This window comes from Gymnodraco acuticeps, unplaced genomic scaffold, assembly GCF_902827175.1.
Source record: "Gymnodraco acuticeps unplaced genomic scaffold, fGymAcu1.1, whole genome shotgun sequence".
Taxonomy (NCBI): domain Eukaryota; kingdom Metazoa; phylum Chordata; class Actinopteri; order Perciformes; family Bathydraconidae; genus Gymnodraco; species Gymnodraco acuticeps.
The window spans coordinates 293,571-316,956 of record NW_022990245.1 but is presented as its reverse complement, the minus strand read 5'-3'; the positions used below and the strand labels follow the sequence as shown (position 1 = coordinate 316,956).

Here is a 23,386-nt window from a genome sequence, read left to right as displayed (position 1 = left end):
CTTGAAGTTACAACCGGCCCTTTGAGTGCAACCATAATGCTGATGTGGCCCGTGATGAAATTGAGTTTGACTCCCCTGACCAAGAGGTAAAATAAATCGTTACCAGATCTATAATATGTGTTAGAAAAATATCACTCGACACCAGGTTGAGAATCAATGATCAGGTACTAATTTATTCTTGCAAGAAGGATCAGAGTTAAATCACATACAAAGGATATGGGTTAACTCACACACATGGGGTATGTTGCTCAAAGGAACAGCAAAAAACATCAGGCTTATATAGTCCAAAACACAGGAGATAACAACAAAGTCGTAAATCGAGATGGCGCTAATATCAGCCGCGGGTGTCGGAAAGTCGGGTCATCTGCAATGGGTCATCTGTGACGTCTTCTGGAAAGAGTCACGTACTTCCTTCACGCTTCATAGAAATAAGATATTTAGGAGACAGCAAGTCTGTCTTCTCATAAATATCAACAACCTGAAATGCCCTGCCTCCTCCTATCACAAGAAGAGGCAGCTGCAAGGTCATACACAGTTCAGAGCCACACATGATATCAGTGCATTAAAACAACCCAAAGAGTGGAGAAAACAGTATTTCTCCAACATATCCCTCCTGTTTATACTACGGAATAACATAGAACTTGGAAAATACAAATGATTATAAAGATTAAAAATTCATATACAAAAGTACCCACACGGCTGAGGTAGGTAGATTGTATGTTACATGTTAATGTAATCCGAATGGATGCCATGGCCTAATTCTTTCTCTGTACATCGTCAGTTCCTATCACTCAGACCCGTTACTGTTTCCCTGCTAACGTCCACTCTTTAAATTATACTGGGTTCTGTTGGTTTCTTCACTGGTTTGAGACAAGTGCCCTTATTGGAATCACCTCCCTTTGTAGCCAGACTTCACCACAGTAGAGGCGAGTTTCTGTCTTTAGGTTTAAACAGCTTCACAGTCAGATGTATCCAGGATGGTCTCTCCGCCACTCTAACTGCAGTCGGTGTAGACAGGAGTGCTTGGTAGGAACCCTCCCACTTGGGCGAGTGCCAGCTCTTCCTCTTTATCGCTCTGGTGAACACTCACTCTCCTGGTTTCACTGTCTGTGTGGAGTCAGGTACTTCCTGTGCAGAGGGGACAAGAACATTTGTGATCTCTTTTCTTCTCAACATTTTTGCCATTTTCACTCATACCCTCGTCCTCTCTTACAAATGGTTTTAACTCAGGCAGATATATGGTATTCCATATAACATTTCAAAAGGTGATAGCCCTCTAGCACTAGGTAATCCTGAATTACTTTATTTACAAAGTGTGTGCCATTATCACTATAGATCTTTTCCGGAATTCCAAAACGTGGGATTATGTGATTTGTCAATGCTTTCTCCACTGTCAATGCATCTGGATTCCTAGTTGGAAAAACTTCAATCCATTTTGAGTACATGTCAATGATTGTTAGACAATATTTCATTCCCTCACATTTATTTAGTTCAATAAAGTCCATGCAAATGTGCTGAAACGGATACTGGGGCTCCGGTATTTTACCTCTCTTTGGTCTGAACTGTCCCTGAGGGTTATACTGTGCACACACAGAACATGCTTAACCATTTTACTACTTTTAGTACTTTGTAAAGCCATAGGCTGTGAATATCTTCTGTATTACGTCCACCATTCCCACTGTTGAGCCGTGGTCCAACCCATGGCTCAATATAGCTGCATATCGAAATAAGCTTTTTGGTAATACAAATTTGCCTTCTGTACTTTCCCACAACCCCTCTTTATTCTGTGTACACAACTTCTTCTTCCAGTATACCTTTTCTTTGTCAGGTGCATTCGCTTGCATGTCTTTTAGGATGTCATGATCAATGTGTTCCATATATTCAGAAATATATTGGTCATTGTCCTGTCACTGTCACTGCGCTGCTTTCTTAGCCTCTTCATCTGCCTTTTGGTTCCCTGTGGAAATTGGGTCCGTCCCTGTAGTGTGTGCTGCACACTTACAGACAGCCACTCTCTTAGGGAGTTGTACTGCATCCAAAAGTGATAGGATCAAATCTTTATCAGGGCTCGACATTAACGACTAGGTAATCCTTTTTTAAATAAATCAATTCAATTAAATACTGCATCCAAAAGTGATAGGATCAAATCTTTAGTGTAATAGGTTTGTTTGTGGATGTTACCATCCCCCTATTTTTCAATTGTTGTGCAAACACATACATGAATAAGCATAGTTGCTGTCTGTATAAATGTTAACTGTCTTCCCTTTTCCCAGCTTGCATGCCTCTGTTAGTGCGATTAGTTCTGCTGCCTGTGCTGATAAGTGAGACGGCAAAACTGCGCCCTTGAGCAGTTTCGTCTGTGTCACTACAGCATAGCCTGTTGCATTAGTTCCATCAAGATTCCTCTTACATGAACCGTCAACATACATCGTTATGTCTGCATCTGGGAAGGGAATGTCCGTCAGGTCTGTCCTTGGTAACACTCTGTTCTCAGTTTCTGCGATACAGTCATGTGATTCCCCATCTATCTCTACTGGCAGTAGTGTAGCTGGATTTAAAGTAGTACATCTCTCGATAGTAAGATTTGGTTGTGATAACAACGTAGCCATGCATGCTAAATGTCTAGCTGGTGACATATAGGTTTGTTTATTTTGTAACAATAGTACGGAAACTGTGTGAGTTACTTTTAGAGTCAAGGATCTAAAAAGCACTATTGTTGCAGATGCCTGTACTGCCATGGAGGCTGCTATTACTGCTTGTAAACAAATGGGCATGGCTCTTTCCCCCCATGTAGTTGAGTGAGTACTGACGTCATAAATCCATTCTTACAATCTGCTGATTGAACAAACGGTTTTGCATAATCTGTTACATCTATTCCCATTACTTTTAAGGTAACAAATGGTTTCTCTACGTGAGCCAGCATTAATTCTACTGTACCTAATTCTAAAATCTCCACTTCCTCATCGGATGAGCTGATAGACACGTTATCTGAACTTGCTTCTGTGTCACCGTCAAGGTCTGAGTAATTTTGTTTTAGGTCATCTTGATTTGGGTTATCTTGTTTTGTAGTTGTTTGTTTCTGTTGTTTGACTTTCTACGTTAACCTTTCTCATCTGTTCAGGGTCTATGTTTGTGTGCGATAATACATGACCTGATTTTGCAGATGCACTTGGCTCTAGTCATGCCTTCTCCACCCAGTCCTCCGTTCCCTCCTGTGCCGCCTGTGCTGGGCAGTTCTCTTTCCAATGCCCAAATCTGCCACATGTGAAGCAACTTCCCTCCGGGACTTTTCCTCCTCCCTGTCCTCCACCTCGTGCCCCACCTCGCCCTCCACCTCGTCTGTCCCTTCCGTCCACACCCTCTTTGATCACCTCGGAAAAGCAATTCAACAGAACATACAGAAGTGTAATCATCAGATTCATCCTGTGTTAAAAACACGGCAGTTTGCTTTTGTTTCTTTTGTTTCTTTTGTTTGCCAATTTCACCCCAGTCCGTTTAAATGCTCCTCTTAGAAAATCAGTCACATTCCCTGATATATTCATAACGGGCATTCTGAATGTCTTACCTGACCGTGTGTTGCTGGGTTCCTCCCTCATGCCGGCTGTTCTCTGCGCGGGAGCATGAGGGTCGGTGGGTGGAGGTGGGTGGTAGGGCGGAGCGGGGGGCCAAGGCAGCGGAGTCGGTGGGGGAGCAGAGGGGTGAGACGAGCAGGAGGTCAGGGGTCCGAGGAGATCCCCGGGGTGTTGAGCTGGTGCATGGTTTTCATCTATCCATTGCTCCTGCATCACAGCAGGTCCCACAGGAGGGAGATACGGAGGAGGGGGTTGGCGGCGTCTGCATATCACTTGATCGTCAAGTTTCTCCAGTTTCTCGGAATAGGGGAGATTAGGATACAAGTTATACAAAACCTCATTTTCTGATTTCTTCTTTTCTGAGTTAGCTTTTTCTTTCTCTGATGCTGCTATTTTCTCAGCTCTTTGTCTCCTCTCTACCTCTCTCTCATGTCCTTCCCTTCTATTCCTTGTTTCGGCTAACCACATCATAGCCCCTAATAAATCCTCTTCTTCCTCCCTTTTTCTATTCCCGTTACATTTGTTCTCGATGCTATCAATCAATTGTTGGCATTCCTCTACCACTAACCTCCCTTGGAAGTTGTATTTATTTTGCCACTTTTTAATCTCTTCACACTCGTTCCATGCGATCACCTTCATCCATTTAGCATCTCCTGATAAGATGACTATTTCTGTTTCTATCTTCTTCCCACGGGTCTTGCTGCAGCATGAACCCATGATGATTAGACTTCTATAGTTTTCTCCAAAACTAAGTAAAAATGCCCTATAGCTTACGCATAAACTATAAAACTCACAACGGTTTTAGCAAAACCCAGAACACTAAACTGTCCTAGTTTCCCCCAAAACTAGGTCAAATACTCATAGCCGTACCTCGTACTATAAGCTCACAATAGTTTTAGCAAAACTAAGAAAACTAAACTGTCAAAGTTTTCCCCAAAACTCATGCCCATAGCCGTACTCAGTCTCCCACTATAAAATAGCCGTACCTTGTATCCTACTATAAACTCACACAATAGTTTTAGTAAAACTAAGAAAATGTAGGCCTACCCTATGTCCACCCACGAACTATAAGATCCTTTAGTTTTTTAATTAACTAAAAAAACTGACCTCATAGTTTGAACCACAAACTACTTTTACCCAAGGCCTCTAGTTTGAAACCACAAACCATTTAAAAGTAGCCTACTTTAGATAAGTTTACCTGTGTCTTTCTAGGACTTTTTTGGTATCCTTCCGCGAACCAGGGGTTTGAAACCAAAACGGAGCCTGTATTGACGTTCTCTCCTGTGTCACTCTCTCCTCTCCAGCGTAACCTGGCCCCCCTATTACCAAATTGTTTATTTGTAAGGGAAACAAGGTAGGGGTCTTTTTCTCTCGACTACCTGTGCACAGTGTCAGGCTCGTTTGCCCGGAGAAAAAAGGAGATCTTGGATCCGGCTCGAAGGACCAATATGTTAGAGCTGTACTGTACTGTACCCAATATACAAGCTGTTAATAAACTTTTCAATCAATTAGAAAAATATCACTCGATACCAGGTTGAGAATCAATGATCAGGTAACTAATTTATTCTTGCAAGAAGGAGCAGAGTTAAATCACATACAAAGGATATGGGTTAACTCACACACATGGGGTATGTTGCTCAAAGGAACAGCAAAAAACATCAGGCTTATATAGTCCAAAACACAGGAGATAACAACAAAGTCGTAAATCGAGATGGCGCTAATATCAGCCGCGGGTGTCGGAAAGTCGGGTCATCTGCAATGGGTCATCTGTGACGTCTTCTGGAAAGAGTCACGTACTTCCTTCACGCTTCATAGAAATAAGATATTTAGGAGACAGCAAGTCTGTCTTCTCATAAATATCAACAACCTGAAATGCCCTGCCTCCTCCTATCACAAGAAGAGGCAGCTGCAAGGTCATACACAGTTCAGAGCCACACATGATATCAGTGCATTAAAACAACCCAAAGAGAGTTGAGTAAAGTTAGAACGATATTGGCAGATTCGGATTTCACGGATCAACTCATGAACAAAACTTTATTCAGACACAAATGACGTCTCCTAAGTACCGTGGTAAGGTTGACAACGAACTACAATCACATGTTGATAAAAAACAAAACAATATGCGCCGTCCGCCAAACTGGAAACATTACATTGGGCTCTATCTGCAGCCGGAGAAGAAATGAGTGCTCAGGGACCGTCTGCAAAGTGCAACTCCGAAAAAAGAAAATACAATAATATTCAATCACTTCACTATTATACAGTATATTTCTACCAAACTCACTACACACATCAATAGTCTCCTGGTGGTCAGACTACAGCAGAGAGTTTGGAAGAATATGGTTTGGAATAATTTTGGGGAAGATTTATAATGTATTATAACATACTGTATAGACAATGTTACACATTGTCTATACAGTATGTTATATATAAATTAAGACATGAAATAACTTTTTCATTAGCTATGAAACAGTAAAATTGTCACAATCTTATGAAGGACCCAAATGCAGCACTCGAGAAACCAAGGAGTATTGGTAATGAACTTTATTGGTAATAATACCAGAGCAGAGGGATACCAGCAGAACAGTATCAGCCGGATGATGTGCAGGCAAACGAACCGGAGGACAGCGGGCAGAAGGTGAGTCAGGGCCGGTCAGGGAGCAGGCGAGGCGGTCAGCGTAGGTACAGGCAGGGTCAGGGAGCAGGCAGAGCAGGCAGGTCGGGGACAGGTAGGGTCAGGGAGCAGGCGAGGCAGTCAGCGTAGGTACAGGCAGGGTCAGGGAGCAGGCAGAGCAGGCAGGTCGGGGACAGGCAGGGTCAGGGAGGAGGCGAGGCGGTCAGCGTAGGTACAGGCAGGGTCAGACAGCAGGCAAGGCAGGATAGTCCAAGGACAGGCAGGATCAGGGAGCAGGCAGAGCAGGCAGGGTCGGAACCGGGTAGGCAATCTGGTAACAAACGCGTGAAAGACTAGCATGAAGGCAAAGTACGATCAGGCAACGGGTGTGTGTCTGGTGAGGGTTTAAATACTGGCAGTAAAGCTAATGGGTGCAGAAGAGAAAGAGAGTGAGCAACAACGTGGGTGTGGTTAACAGGTGAGACAGGTGAATGGAAAACTGCTGGTGAATGATGGAACAGACTGTGACAAAATAAAGTTAACATTGAAAAATAAAACATTTTAGGCTTTTCACCTACTGTACAATATTAATGAACAAATCCACAATTTAATGTCAGACATGGAAAACATCATGAACATCTATGACTACTTTAATCTGTAATTGAAAATATATTTAACATCTTAATTAAGAATATAACAATTTAAAACTATGGACAGGTGATTATTAATCATTACTTCAGTTGCCCAAAATCTTTAGCAAAGCTTTTTTCTGGATTTTTGTTTGTTTTGTACAAAATTCAGCTTTCATTTAGCCGATTTCAAATCACTGGCTGGGCTGGATTTCCCCCCCACATGCCGTTTGTAAGCGCACTACTTCTACTGTGGTAGTAGTTCAAACTACAAGCCTTACCTCCCCAAATCCTGGTACCTCTGGTAAAAGTTACACAAACTCACCTCTAGCCTCTTTAGTTTGGGAGGATACACAACACACAATACCACGGGGTCTTTTTTTGGGTATTCGTGCAGCAGTCATTCCGAGGCACTGCGTGTGAAACCATCTTCCACAAGTTTCACACTGAATCTACATGGGGATAAATACAACAAAGATATTTAGAAAATGTAAAGTGTAGGACACTTGTAAAGCAGGCATATTCATTTATATTTTATAGAGGTTATACTTGTTTTTATATATATATAAATACTTGTTGTTATTCAGGTTTATCTGTACTGTGCTAAAACTTTAACAAATTATAAGAAAAACAAAAGGAAACCTGTAATGCATAAATATATACAAAATGTCATTACTTTTATGTTATTCCTGAAATCTAACTCCAGATCTATATATTATCTACTATTCAGATTATCTTCTGGAGTTTCAAAACAATCTGTCATGTCTAAGAAACTTATTGTGAACGTTTATTCTTTATGTTAGTTTTGTCAGGTCCCTTTGTCCTGTGCTTTATGTTTATTCCAATAAGTAATTCTCCCTCTCATTTCAGGCCTCCACGCTCCCCGCCCCTATCTGTCTCCTGTGTCCGTGATTGTTTTCCCCGCCCTGATTGTTTCCACCTGTTTCCCCTTACCCTGTGTATATATTGTGCTAGTCCCCTCCTGTCCATTGCCAGTTCGTTTCCTCATTTAGGATACACGTACAAGCCTACTCCACGGACATATTACGTTCCTCTAAGCTCATGATCATAGTCCTTGTTTTTCCTCGAAAGAGCGTTATAGTTTTTCTCTGTTTTGTTACTGTGACAATACCAGTAAAGTCTTTATTTTGAACACTACCTGAGTCTGAGTTGAGTCGTGCATTTGAGTTCATGCCTCAGAGTTCTCTCCTTGACACAATTCATAATTTAGCCTCACCCAAACAGCATCAACAGCAGTGGTGGGCAGGTCCTCAATTCCACAGAAGGAACAGAAGTCATCCTTTGAAACTGACAAAAAAACCGGTGTATTACTGTTCAATTTACAGGAAGCCATCCATATATTAATTTAATATTTTTGGCTAATACCTGATCCTTTGAGAATTTCTTCTGCCATGTCTCTTCGTATATGTTGAAGACATTGTTGTGATGACTTGATGGAAACGTCTGTGGAATTTTCAGAAATTCCTTCACTGTCATCTTGGCCATCTGGACAGATGGTAAAATAACATGACGTTATGACGTGTTTTTGAATTTCCCTTTAAAATAAAAAGCTTTATTATTAATGAACACAACATGTTGCATTGAATCACCTGCATGACAAAGACTCCACAACTGGTGGCATATTTCTGGAAGGTGTGGGTTATCTTTCCAGGCTGCCATTTGATGTTAACCCAGTCCTCTTTTCCCAGTCTGTTCCGGCGCATCTTGAAATACTCTCTACTTCAACGCACGCCGCTGTGTGGACGGGCCGTAACGGAGCCTACACACGGCGGCGTGCGTTGCCGCTTCAACGCTTCTGCCCATTCACTTTGAATGGGGTGACGTCACGATTCGCCGAACTGCATTGTGGGAGCAAAGCGTAGCTTCTCTCGCGGTGCTCGCTGCAAAAGTAGAGCAATGTTCTACTTTTGCCGCCTCGACGGAGGCGTCAGCCAATCAAATCCCGCGTATAGACGTAAGCGACGCCGCCTCTTAGCTCCAAAGCTCTTGCCTCTAGACCGACAATATTTTGGAGCTGGAAGTGAACCGGATTCCGGAGCTAAGAGGCTCCAGCTCCGAGCCGGAGCTGAAAACGCGTTGGTGTGAAAGGGGCATCTGTGGTCACGAAGTACTCCACTAGCCCCCCCGTCCCCCGTCCCCCCCCCCCCGTCGACTTTCCTGAAGTACTCCCCCGTTAATAGAAATCAACACGTAATGAATTAAGACCCCACGGTTTGATGATTGATAGGTGCTCTCTTTCATTTTGACACACAATTTTTTTTACAATACACATGTTAAATGGATATATCTGCCTTCTTTCATTTATCTTTCCATTCCCACGACAATATACATAAAGAAATGACATATTTTGGACATAGTTCGAATGGTGATTAATCATGATTAATGAATTTTTAAGCTGTGATTAATCTGATTAAAATCGTTTGACAGCCCTATATATATATATATATATTGTTTTTTTTCAAGCTGTGGGACTGTAAGAAACGGTATTTCAATGTTTCTGTATGTATAACACATGTGGAACATAAATCTGCTAAATCTGTAATAAACATTTAGTTTTGTTCACAAAAATATTTATACAAATGTATCGGTGGAGTATAACAAACAGGAGACTATACCGATTGTAAATCGCTTTGGATGAGCGTCAGCTAAATGGAATGTAATATTAATGTGTGTAGTGAGTTTGGTAGTAATAAACTGTATAATAGTAAAATTATTGAAGATGATGCCATGTTTATTGAAGATTTTACATTATAAATATTCACCAAAATTATTCAAAAGCAAATCTTTCCAAACTCTGCTGTAGTCTGACCACCAGGAGACTATTGATGTGTGTAGTGAGTTTGGTTGAAATATACTGTATAATAGTGACGTTATTGAAGATTATACCATATTTATTGAAGATTTTACACTATAAATATTCACCAAAATTATTCCAAACCACATTCTTCCAAACTCTCTGCTGTAGTCTGACCACCAGGAGACTATTGATGTGTGTAGTGAGTTTGGTAGAAATGTACTGTATAATAGTAACGTTATTGAATATTATTGAATATTATTGTATTCTCTTTTTTCAGAGTTGCACTTTGCAGACGGTCCCTAAGCACTAATTTCTTCTCCGGCTGCAGATAAAGACCAATGTAATGTGTCCAGTTTGGAGGACGGCACGTATTGGCTTTTTTTTTTATCAACATGTGATTGTAGTTCGTTGTCAACCTTACCACCATTAATTTTTCCATTAAATAGCACTTCTTTATTAAATATTATGAATATGTCTTTATTATCAGGCTATGTTCCACAATCATTCAAAGTAGCAGTGATAAAACCACTTCTTAAAAAGCACAACCTCGATCCAGAGGTTTTAGCCAATTATAGACCTATTTCTAATCTTTCGTTCCTCTCAACAATTATTGAGAAAGCGGTCGCAAAACAGTTGTGTGATTACTTAAAAAACAATGATTTATTTGAAGATTTTCAGTCTGGCTTTAGAACACATCATAGCACAGAGACAGCTCTGGTTAAAGTCACAAATGACATTCTAATAGCCTCTGACAAGGGACGTGTCTCTATTCTTGTTTTGCTCGATCTCAGTGCTGCATTTGATACTATCGATCATGATATCTTATTGCAAAGACTAGAGCACTTAGTTGGCATACAGGGAACTGCTTTAGGCTGGTGTAGGTCCTATCTATCTGAACGCTCTCAGTTTGTACGTGTCAATGATGAATCTTCCACGCAAACCAAAGTTAGCCATGGAGTGCCACAGGGCTCAGTGCTCGGACCTATTTTGTTCACATTATATATGCTTCCGTTAGGCAATATTATAAGGAATCATTCTGTACATTTTCATTGTTATGCGGATGATACTCAACTATATTTATCAATCAGGCCTGATGAAATTAATCATCTAAATAAAATTCAAGACTGCCTCAAGGACTTAAAAACGTGGATGACCATAAACTTTTTGATGTTAAACACGACCAAAACTGAAGTTATTGTACTTGGCCCGAAGAATCTACGAAACAAATTATCTAAGGATATACTAACTATGGATGGCATTAATTTGGCCTCCAGTGAGACTGTAAGGAATCTTGGTGTTATATTTGATCAGGATTTATCCTTTAACGCCCACATAAAATCAATTTCAAGGACCGCCTACTTCCATCTACGTAACATTGCAAAAATCAGGTATATCTTGCCTCAAAACGATGCAGAGAAACTAGTCCATGCATTCGTTACTTCAAGGCTGGATTATTGTAACTCCTTATTATCAGGGTGTACCAAGAAGTCAGTCAAGTCGCTTCAGCTGATTCAAAATGCTGCAGCTCGTGTACTAACCAGAGTTAGGAAAAGGGACCACATTACTCCTGTTCTGGCTGCCTTACACTGGCTCCCTATAGAACACAGGATAGAATTTAAAATTCTTCTTCTCGCCTACAAAGCCCTTAATGGGCAGGCGCCATCTTACCTTAAAGAACTCATTATACCCTACTGTCCTACTAGGGCATTGCGTTCCAAGAATGCAGGGTTGTTGGTTGTTCCTAGAGTCTCTAAAAGTACAATGGGAGCCAGAGCCTTTTCTTATCAAGCTCCACATTTGTGGAATCAGCTTCCAGTTTGTGTTCGGGCGGCAGACACCCTATCCGTTTTTAAGAGTGCGCTTAAGACCTTCCTTTTTGATAAAGCTTATAGTTAGGGCTGATTAGATTCAGCCCCTAGTTTTGCTGATATAGGCTTAGTTTGTCGGGGGACATCTTACTTCTTCCTTCTCTCTGTCTATACCTGTGTACTCTCATGTTCCGATTAACCCAGCTTCCCCAAATGTCTTTCTTTTTGGTGTCTATATACGCCGGGATCCGGAGTCATGGATGATCCTGCGCTCCTCTGTCCTGGATCGCGAGCCCTGGATCTTGAATCGTGGCTGTGGTCCTGGATCATAGGTCCTGGATGGATATCCTCGTGGATTCATCTTCCTATTATACACACATGCATTTCCAAACATTTGGACTACCTATGTTGCAAATGTATTATCTTTTCAATTTACATACGGCATCTATTGCACGTCTGTCCGTCCTGGGAGAGGGATCCCTCCTCTGTTGCTCTCCCTGAGGTTTCTCCCATTTTTCCCTTTAAACTGTGGGTTTTCTCTGGAAGTGTTTCCTTGTACGATGTGAGGGTCTAAGGACAGAGGGTGTCGTATTGTCATACTGATATTTTGTACAAACTGTGAAGTCCACTGAGACAAATGTAACATTTGTGATATTGGGCTATATAAATAAACATTGATTGATTGATTGATTGATTGACCGCGGTACTTAGGAGACGTACTTTGTTTCTGAACAACGTTTTGTTCATGAGTCATTGATCCGTGAAATCTGAATCTGCCAATATCGTTCCAACTTTACTCGACTCCCAAATTCTGAAGAAAACTGTATTTCTCCAACAATATGTCACCCTATACAACACAGTCCATAAAGCTTTAGTTATCGATGATAATGATCGTGCTTTCTTTAAGTTTCATTAGCATTTTCTTTTTTCTAGCGTATTGAAATCAAAGCTTATGTTTCACCTTGGTGGCATTTAGTAGGCTACTGGACGCATACAACAGCAATAACCCATGTTCCCGTGCAGCAGCAGACAAGTCACCTTTAAAATGTAAATCATACGTTTTTTGAAATGTTATCCACATCCAGCAGATACGTGACAACAACCACTGATAAGGAGTCTTGTCTGTGTCCACCTGATGAATGCAAGTACAAATGTGTATTATTTAAGCTCTGTTTTGGGTCCTCGGCCACCCCCTGAGGGAAGTATCTGTCTCTTTAGCTGTTAGCCGATGAGCAGGTATAACAAATGAAAATGATTCTGAGGTCGAACGGATACAAAATCATACACATTTCACTGAGGCTCCAGAAGGTGGGAGCTTAAGCCAATAATATAATGTAGCTCATTAAAAGCGACCCCTCCACGTTGTCATTCGATAAATCGTTACCATAACCATATAGCACATAGTTACTGGACGTAATGTGTTTTATGAAGGTCAGTTACATGTTTAGTCTGTGGCACACTTTTCCTTCAGAGAAGTTTTTCCTTTGTAATTCATGGCTTGTAATTTTTCACTGACCAAAAATCCAGTTTCTAGCACTGCCAAGGTTAATCTCTATTACGACTGAACAACTTACTGAATGATTTGTCACGTTATGGCAATGTAACTTAATGATGTAACAATTTTATTAGTAAAACAAACTAAAACACCTCTGGCTTCTGCACAGGGTTTGATGTTGCAAGCCATTATGTCATAAACTAAGGTGAGCAATCCCACAGAAACCTAATTCAGCTGTCAGAAAATGATGCAGTGTCCCACAAATGCATTACTATACAGGACATGGAGCTGTGGCGCCATAAATCTACAGAGAGCCAGGCAGGTAGCAGCCTCATCCATCAGCTTATCTCATCTCGAAGCCCCTCTCCACTTCGGTGGTGTGAGCCATCTTACTTTGTGTTGTTTGCTGCTGTACTCACAGTTCATAGCACTGAGCTAAAAGTCCCGGTGATTTGAAATACATGGTGGTGTGTGTGTCCTAATATCAGTTAGAATCATTAGACGTAAACCACTGATACAATCTTAAAGGTAAGTATGTTTAGTCATTGAAATGTCTAAAAGCAACAGGAACTATTTTATATATTTTGTTGAGTTGTGGACTTGCAATAAAAATTAAAATTACCTTTGAATTGAAAGTAATTATACAAGTCATGGGAGGCGTGTGGCGCAGTGGACTAGTGCGTAGGTGTTCGGATCAGGGGGTCACAGGTTCAAACCACACTGCAGTCAGCATGTCGTTGTGTCCCTGAGACACTTCACCCCAAATTGCTCCTGTGGGGATTGTCCACAGTATTGAGTATGTAAGTCGCTTTGGATAAAAACATGTAATGTAATAACCATGTTGAGCATGAATCTCTGTTATGGTGTTGCCAGAAACATCCTGGCAGTTTTGAAGTCATGTATTTGAGATCTTGTTAGTTTTCTTTATGTATTATGAGAGAAACAAGTAAAGGCAACTGGAGCAGCAGCATCATAGGAGAACACTTTGTTTTTGTGAAACTGCTTTATATATTTTATTACAGGTTTTATTCAACATGTCTGTTTGTTTCTAGGAAGGAAGAAACGCTCCTGAACGTTGAATTGAAGAAGATTGAAGATTCAACTTATTGTCATTACGTAGTAGGCTACAGGTACTATAACAAAAATGGTTTCTCTGCATTTGACCCATCCTAGTGTTAGGAGCAGTGGGCTGCCATTATGTGCGGCGCCCGGGGAGCAGTGTAGGGAACGGTGCCTTGCTCAGGGACACCTCGGTAGCACTTGGTCTTGAATGAATGAATCCCAACTGGGAAAAGATGACAGAAATGACGGCAATGGTGATGAAGACAATAACTCCCATGATGCCACGGTACTTTTTCTTGTTGTCTGATAGACCTCAGGCATTTAAATCTGCTTTGACAAATATTAAGTAATTTTTATTTCATATAATATCTTCTATTTGAAAGGGGTGCCTAGAGACAAACCCAAGTCTGCAGTTTCACTCACGCCTAAATATAATTTTAGCCTTCAAACAGCCAAAGTTAGTGAATATCTGGTGAAGAAAGTGGAGCTTTTTAGCAGCTAAAAGCCAGATATTCATCACAGCAGCTGTGAAGACCAGAAACAGAGCCAGAAGAGAGAGACTATTGGATCAATTCACAGGCTAGCAGGAAGCATGACTGAAAAGGATGCTTCAGATATGCTAGATGTGTAATTTAAGCATCAGCTTGCCAGCAAGTGCACCAGGGCAACTTTTTATAGTGATAATATGTCAGTGTTTCCATTGCCCCATTTGAATAAATCAGTTCAAATGAACATTTAGGTTAAGGATCAGATTCTAATTGAATTTGAGATGAGTCTATGGAAAGTAATTAGGCCATTCCTTGAAGTCTCTCATTCTACCGGTCTCTGTCCAGTGCAGCTCTTTATGTGTGACGATAAGTATAATCAGACCTTCTTTATCCATCTCTGACGATGACCTCAATCATCTCATCCATTCCCAACCACTGAGCTCTGGTCTTCATCATTTCAAACTGTGTCAGTAATGGTTCCAGTCAAAGGTCTCTCAAAAGTACACGAGTATGAAGGGCAGAAATGCTGTGTATGTTATGTTATGTTGTGTATGTATGTTGTGTATGTTTAAGTATGAGACTATGTTAAAAGAAAACTTCAGCAATAAGTTAAAAGTTAATATTGCACAATAGAGAAATCATACGAGATTTGTCCTGGTCTGGCCTACAAAGCAGATAAAATACTCTTAGTTTCTGGAACTGTACCTCCCAGCCACAGCTTGAACCTGCAGTAATGAAGCATAGAAACAGACACTGGTGGTGACAAATCATCCACCTCGAACCCTGACAGCACGGGTGAGAAGAGGAGCAGCGGTGTCCTCTCCTCCTGACAGTGAACTGTCACTTGTCATCGCTGTGACTTCAGATTTAGAGAGCAGAACCAATCTGCTAATGCAGCTCAGATGAATAATAAGAGTGGGCTGTAAAGTTGAGGACAAAGTCTCATCAATATGGGTAAGCTGTAACTGAATGCAATCTTGATGCAGCCACTCACCTTGTGAAATGTTGCTTTTGTTAAAGTGTGGTCCTTTAGAGTCTGAGGCTCCTCAGCAGGCTGTTGGCAGGGTGTTAGTTCTATATCGAGTGCAAACGGAAACCTACTAATTAGTGCACCCAGTAGTTTACTTGCCAGGCCTTGTAGGAAGGAACAATGGTTGAGTTGAGTCGTACTGTTTTCTTTAAACAGCTTCTTGGCCCAAATCTGCAAGCCTCCCACGGTCTCCTCTTCACCGCCTGCTGTGCAGAAATCTTCCTTTTTCCAATTGAAATCATTTAAAAGACCCGTCTTCCTTTATGTCTATACAATCACACTGCATATTTTACAATAATGCTGACTATATCCAATGCAAGCCAGAAGAAAAAGTTTGAGTGTCAATCCAACCCAGGATTGCAGACTCGACTATATTTCAAGTGTCTGCAAGTTGATCTTTCAAGAAATGAAAGGAAATCGATGATTTAAAAAATATTCAATACTGTGTGTTCAACATATTAGTTTCAAAATGTATTAAAGAGCTGGGAGCATTTTTTATAGCCAAGAGGTATAGAGGTATAGCCAATAAATGTAACACACATTCTTACCAAAAGTGGGCCTACAAATGTAAAATGTGTCCTTGGGCACTATAGGACCTGTGAAGAAAAGTTAAAGTATGTAATAAACTTCATTTATATAGCACTTACACTTAAGCTTCAGAGGACACTGCCAATCAGAACAATCAGCCCAACAACCCTTATAACTCGGACCATGGTTCAACCATTACACCAATCTGCAACAATGAACATTGGCATTGCACCATTTCACAGTAAATCACCCATTTAGATTAAACCTGCCAACCTTTAACAGAGCATATGCTCAGTGTGAATCTGGGTTGTATTCACTTGGGGTCACTAAATCTCCAGATTAGATTATGTTGTACTATTTAAATGCTGATAACTGAAGACCAGTTGCCTGAGGCGACAAACACATTACACGCGACCATAATAAGGCTGTAATAAAAGGTCTCAGAGGACCTAATCCACTCACTGGCCAACTAACGTCCCTTGCAAAGTTTATCTGCAGCACTGAGGAGCAGAACCCTGTGGGAAGGCAAAACCCTGCAAACTGGCCTCATTAACTCCAAATGAGGCTATACACAATAACTAGGCTATTCCCAAAGCAAAGTTATGTGACACAAAAGTCTCTCGCTCTGCCTCTCTTTCTCAAGGAGCTCCATATGTGTGACAATAACTAAAGGCAGACCTACTTAATCTCTCCCTGACTAATGACCTCTATTTCATACATTCCCAACAAGTGACCTCTGCTCTTCAATCCTTCATAGGCAGGACCCTTCATCCACTTTCTAAGAACTTCCCTTCATCATTCCCAGCCACTAATCTCTACTGACTATAGGCCACCACCCCACATTGATTAATAACCACTGACCTTAGCTTACACTAGTCACTGACCTTTTTCAATCCCAAGCAACTGACCGCCGCCAATATCCATCCATCACAGAAACCAATTATAGCCACTGACCTCTATTGATTCGTAGCCACTGACCTTCATTGAATCCTAGCCACTGACATCCTTTCATTGCTAGAAACCAAACACCACTGACGTACATCCTTCGAAGCCACGGAAGACGACTCAAAGCCACCGACCTCTATCGATTCCTAGCCACTGACCTTGTTCAATTTCCAATATTCATTCTCAGCCATGGACCTAATGATTCGTTACCACTGACCTTCAGTTTTTCTAAAGCCTGTGATATCCATTGATACACACCAACTGACGACCACTGACCTTCATCCATTCCTCGATCAACTCACAGCCTCTGACATTCATCGATTCCTAGCCACTGACCTCTACTGACTCCACGCCACCAACCTACATCGTCTCCCAACCACTCACCTAATTTTATTTCTCAAGCCACTGATATTTTTTCCTGCACACCAACTGACGACCACTGACCTTCATCCATTCCTCGATCAACTCACAGCCTCTGACATTCATCGATTCCTAGCCACTGACCTCTACTGACTCCACGTTTCCTTACCACTGACTTTATTTTCTTTCTCAAGCCACTGATATTTTTTCCTACACACCAACTGACCTTCATCTATTCGCAGCCATGGATTGATTCATATCCACCATCCTTTATTTATTCCTAGTGAACTACCATCTCCTTCTGTTCTTCCATCCATTCCTACTCACTGACCTCCATTGATCGCTAGCCACTGTCCTTCATCATTGTCCAACAACTGACCTCCATTGATTCCTAGCCACCAACTGTTACCACAGACACTGTAACAGATGTGGAGGAAGTCACCTCGATGCCACACATTGATTTGTTAACTACGATTTGAAGCCTCAGTTTGGCATTTTCACAGTTGCCAATTTGGTCTTCGGTCGTCGTCATCTTGTTTTTTTGGAGCCAAGCCAAAAACAAACTGAAAAATGTAATCCCTGAACAAGATGATTGTCCAAAAACGTTACAATAAACTTCCATGAACTACAAATACATTGAGAAAAGGTTGGAAAAAGAGTGGAGAATGCCATGGTAGGGACTATAATCATAGCAACACCCTAAAATGTACTTTGTTTAATTGTCTAGTTATCACTCAATAGGACCATCATTAAATGGAAAATCATGCTGAATTGAAGAAGAGCTGAAATTAGCAAGTGAGACCCTAAACAAATTAGGAAAAGTTGAATTGACACAATAAATCAAATCAGATGTAGGATCATTTTTGTGTACATACAACCTGACTTTCTCTTGCAACCAATTAAGCCCCCCTGCTGGATCTTAGAGAGAATACAGGTTTACTTTTCTGATCTTAGTCCATTCCCAGCCACTAACCTGTGTCCTATCTACTGACTGTTATTCATTCTTAACAACTAACCTCCATTGATTCCTGGTAGCCACTCTTCTTGTATGATTGCAAGACACCGACCATCCCTAGACTCCCTGACCTCCTTCCATCGCTTGCTTTCTAAACTCCTTGACCCCATCATTTACCAGCAATGTACCTCCACTCATTCCTGGCGACTGACATCTCTCCACTCGTATATATCTTTCTGCCAATATCGATCTATTCCCCTCTTTGACCTCCATCCATCCCTGGTCTCTCCAATACATTCTTTGCTACTGATGTCCAGCCAGCTTCAGAACTTACCAGCAAGAGGTGTTGCCACCCTGCACAATAGATGACAATTTAACACAGCTTTTAGCAGATGGAAAAGTGTACAACAGCCAGGCAATACAGATGCACTATCCAGAAGATGGTTGAAAGACACAAATATAGTTATATCTATGACGACTTCATACTACCTGGTTTTAGTTACTTGGACTTACATAATAGTCAAGAAATCCATGTCTCGAGTGCCATGTAATTCCTATTTTGTTCATCCCAAAAATATGTTTGGTATTCCAGCTCCCAATCTCTAAATTGGTCTGAGGGGAACATACGTTTGAATGTAGAAAGCATTAGTCATCTTTTGTTGACTTACTTCCAATTCCCCTGCTAAGATAAATGGTTTCATTCTGTTGCTCTTATGCCAATGAGATAGGGTCGACGGGCAGTCTGTCAGTGCAACTTCCGGGACCGGAGCTTTGCCAAAGACTACTTCATATTCCCAGGCCTTTTTCCGACTGGGGACAATTAGGAACATGGTGTCCTGGTACCTGGCCAACACTGAATGACGCTGATTCACTTCCACTGACCTCCAATATGACAGGCTGTAGCGCCATTATGATGAGATGTTGAGATTAAGGGTGGTACTTCTATGGATAACCTTCATGTTCATAAATCCCATTGAAAGATTGATGGGGTATTTACAGTGCACTAGTTCTATATGCACTGGGTCTAAATGTGTAGTAACAGTATTTTACGTGTGTCGTTTATACCATAGGAATTGGATAAGCAGTAATACTTTGATAGCTATAGAGCAGGGGTGGGGAACCTCCGGCCTCCGGGCCGTATACGGCCCGCGAGACAATTTTGTACGGCCCTCGAGGTAATTTATAAACACACGCAAAAAATAACAACATTTAAGAAATCTAGACTGCAAAAAAATTAAACAAGCGAGTTCCTGTTTTTCCTGGCCAAGGTCAGGGTCCTTGAACACAACACGAGCCTCACGTGTCATCACGTGGTATATGTCTTCGACCTTCTTTATACAGTCCGGCGCTGATACAGTCTATCTATGGTCTCGTCTGACAGGGGTGCAGTTCTGCCGGAGAGCACCAGAACGCTGCTCTGGCACTTCAGAAACTGCAGTACCCATAAGGAGCCGTACACATGCCGCAGTTTTTGCGTGACTGTGTCTTTAGTTGAAAGCCCAGTGACGATCTGTTCATCTGTCATACTGATCATACAGTCAATAACTTTGTTGTTATTAGCATCTGGTTAGCTAGCTATGCTATCGAATATAAAAAGCTTTTTCTACAACCAGTGAGGTAAAGGCACATCTTTATATGAGCAGCATTATAGTTATATAAAAAATAAGAGAATAAAGTAAACAGGTATAAAATACTATATGACAGTAAAACAAGTTGTTATTAATAAAGAAGAATACAGTTTGAAAGTGATTTGTAAAATATCCATAAAGAAAAATTAATCTGCTTACAGTTCTGTTTCATATGGGTGTTGAGAGAGGTATCCATAGATCTCCTAGTGTTGCTCTCAAAGTGCACCAGATTGTTGCTTTTAACTTCAACATTTAAAAAAAAAATCTTCCCTAGGGAGCATGCCCCCCGGACCCCCCTAGAGGAGGTTAGGTCCCCCCCCCCCACACTTAAATCATGTTCACATGGATAGGAAACTAAATACATTTGCACACATCTTGTGTCAATATCTTTCTGTTTTGGTGGTCACGCCACACCGTGCACGTGCATGCATGCACGAGTCATGGTGAGTTATCTGGATTAAGAGGTTGCTTTTTCTTTGCACAGAATGAAATGAATGGGCTGTGATTTTAGTTTTTTTAAGCAGAGGTCAATAATTTGTACGGCCCTCTGAGGATATTGTAAACATTGAAATGGCCCTTGAGAGGAAAAAGGTTCCCCACCCCTGCTATAGAGGTTTAATGCAGGGGACCCCGTGCAAATGGATCTCCCCTTGGAAGGTCATTCGCCTACTGGGTGATGTAATGAAAACCCATCTACAATTTGCATATTATCTAATGGCATGTACATTTTCACCAGTCCATTCAATACACTGAGAAGTAGCAGCAATCTGATTTTTTAAAGAATCCCAAACAGTCTTCAAGCATTTAAGGTAACTGACACATTACAAGGATTAACATAATGTAAGTATTTATTTATAAACTTAGAATATTACATATTTTCCTTCATAAGGCAGATTATATGAACTCCAGAAAGATGATGTTACTGTAAAACATTCCAGCTCTCATAATGGCATACATTTACAGTGATTTCATATAATAAATGACACAGAATTGATATTAAGCCCACTATAATACAATATGAAGGATTAAAAAAGGAGAAAAAAGAAGATGGGCTTAAACTCAAACCCTCTGTTGGATTCTAAACGTATTACATGTCAGAGAATACATTATAAATACTCAAAAAGGAAAATACTGTATTAGCGCTAAAACTTACTATCTGACACATTAAAAAAACCATTATGTGCATTACTACAGCAAAAAGTCCGTCGGACTAACTAGAGCTAGATGTCTAACAGACATTGGAGGACAGTACTTTAGGCAAATATGCTAAGTCACTTAATTGAAGGAAAAAATACTACGCAAACAAATAAGCCATTTTCTACAGCCTATATGCAGCTTTGCACTGCCTAACAGCACCACAACATCCATTATAGTCTAACTACATACTGGTAGTGTGTCAGAGAGACATGCCAAGGAAGATCAGCGAGCCATTAAGGTCTGTGTTGTGTCACTAAACTCTTAATAATTCAACACAACCTCGTGTCACATCCCAGGGAAGATTTAAAGTTTAAACATCTTTGAGGGTTTAAAAGGAAGAGGAGGAGGTCCAAAAGTCAAAGCAGGCAAATACTTTACAGTCTCATAAGTAATTACCGGTTGGCTAAATATTATTGTGTTAAGGAAGGTGTGAAGCTATCCTATGTGTCACTGTAGTTTTACCTCTGCCGACTATTCTGCTCAGTATTCTGCGTTAATGTTTCTAATCTACAAGCAGCAGAGATGGGGAGCTCTTTGTGCCTTATTGCTTTTCTGTTTATTCCACAGTCCCTGAAGTTAACAGTCAATGTGAACTGTCTCGTGCAGCACCTCGGTGGCGTCCTGGCTCGCTGCACTCTGGGGGCACGACAGCCTCTCCTCCTCACATCTCACGGATCTGACGATGACGCACGGCCTCACGGGCTCTCCGCGCGTCCCTGCGCCGTGCGCGGGGCTGCGACTGTCGCGCTCGTATTCCTCCTGCGCGCGCTGGATCTTCCTGTTCCGGAGCTTCCTTTTGTGGAAGTGGAAGGTTGCCAGGGAAACGAGGACGATCCCCACGAGCACGGCCACCAGTACGAGGAGCGCGAGGGTGGAGGAGAGGGGTGGAAAGAAGTGGAGCTGCTCCGCGCACGTGCCGTTACCGGCCTGGAGACCCCCGTGACAGCGGTGCGGTGGCACCGACAGCCCCGAGGCCTCAGAGGTTCTGGCCGTCATCCGGTCCACCTTTCCCGGCCACTTGTGTCTCTCTGACCCCGGTACCCTTCGTGCTCTCCGGGCTCAGCGCGGTGACACTGGCCCGCGCATGTGGTTACCTGCACCGAAGAGAAGACACATGAGAGCGAGCTCAGAGGACACTGTATCAGAACCACCAGAACCCGCCCACCAACCCTCATTAACTGGATCAATTTGTAACGCCATTTCACATTGGCAGTGCGCACTGTTCACGCTAAACCACAATGAAAAAGCTGCCTACCTTTAGAGCAAATGTACAAAAAAGACGCTGCCATGAATATAAGATGGTAGAAGTCGGGACAATACATCATCTATTGTAATAGGCCTACAATATGTAGCCAAACAGGAGCCATCCTCTCCTGCACTCACGCAGCATCTTTGTCAGAAGATAATGTCTGCATTTGTTGCATCTTGAGCTAAAAATAAATTCAAATAAAGGGAATCCTTACCTGATGAAACAGTCAGTTCGGGGAACAGTCCGTGAGTGGAGAGCCGATGTGTGAATGGAAGAACAGGATCACGGTGACGCATTTCATACAATGAGAGGCTGCTGCTGAGCTCCGATCACTCAGGACGCTTTAAATGGCCGCAATCCGCTCAGTCTGCATCCAGGAAACCACTTCCCCCGCTAAATTAGTAACGGGAAGGAATTCCCTCACTGTGCATTAAAGTGGGTTTTAAAAACGCGATAACAAAAAGAGCTGTGGTGATTTCCCCTGAAAAGCGTCTCCCTCCTCCGCTCTTCCGCTGCTCCGCTCAGCATCTGAATGAAGAGCTGCAGCTGCATTAAAGGTTCCTTATAGTCAGCTGCACGGCTGTTTTTTTTTCTTTCTTCAAACAGTCTACCAACCCCAGCGTGCATATGCTCCCCTGTGCTTATTGACGTTTCACTTGAATCAAACAATGAATAAATTAGTTATAATTTTAGAACTTGATCTGCAGCCTATCCACTGACATTCCGGAGGGTGTGGTCAGTCAAATGCTGCATGATTTGTAGCGTTTAAGCCTCATAACGAGGGGTATAAATAATGTCCAGCTGTCATGCATTCCTTTGGCCAAGAGCAAGTAGGAATGTGCCAATTATTAGCTTTCCCCCAGAAACTAGAGAGAGAACGTTGGCTGAAAGCCCATATTGTATAGTTTCAGATACAAAATATGCAATTAGTAAACATCCATGTGCATTAATTACAATATAAATCTTTCATTAAACCAGTGTATCTCATTACAAATACTGCCACTATCATTA

General features: G+C 41.7%; 2 protein-coding genes across 2 annotated transcripts; both read right to left on the bottom strand.

Annotated features, from left to right (window-relative positions):
• Positions 1-146: 146 nt before the first annotated feature.
• LOC117548926 (protein enabled homolog) lies at positions 147-5,598 on the bottom strand. Its single transcript, XM_034220458.1, has 2 exons — positions 3,566-5,598; positions 147-1,128 (listed from the first exon to the last, which is right to left on the bottom strand). Exons 1-2 carry the CDS (start codon positions 4,287-4,289, stop codon positions 1,118-1,120), a joined length of 735 nt encoding a protein of 244 aa, XP_034076349.1. The 5' UTR covers positions 4,290-5,598; the 3' UTR covers positions 147-1,117.
• Positions 5,599-20,759: 15,161 nt separating this feature from the next.
• LOC117548930 (uncharacterized protein C11orf87 homolog) lies at positions 20,760-22,986 on the bottom strand. Its single transcript, XM_034220460.1, has 2 exons — positions 22,590-22,986; positions 20,760-22,220 (listed from the first exon to the last, which is right to left on the bottom strand). The coding sequence occupies exon 2, from the start codon at positions 22,120-22,122 to the stop codon at positions 21,703-21,705; it is 420 nt and encodes a 139-aa protein (XP_034076351.1). The 5' UTR covers positions 22,123-22,220; positions 22,590-22,986; the 3' UTR covers positions 20,760-21,702.
• Between the last annotated feature and the right edge of the window lie 400 nt (positions 22,987-23,386).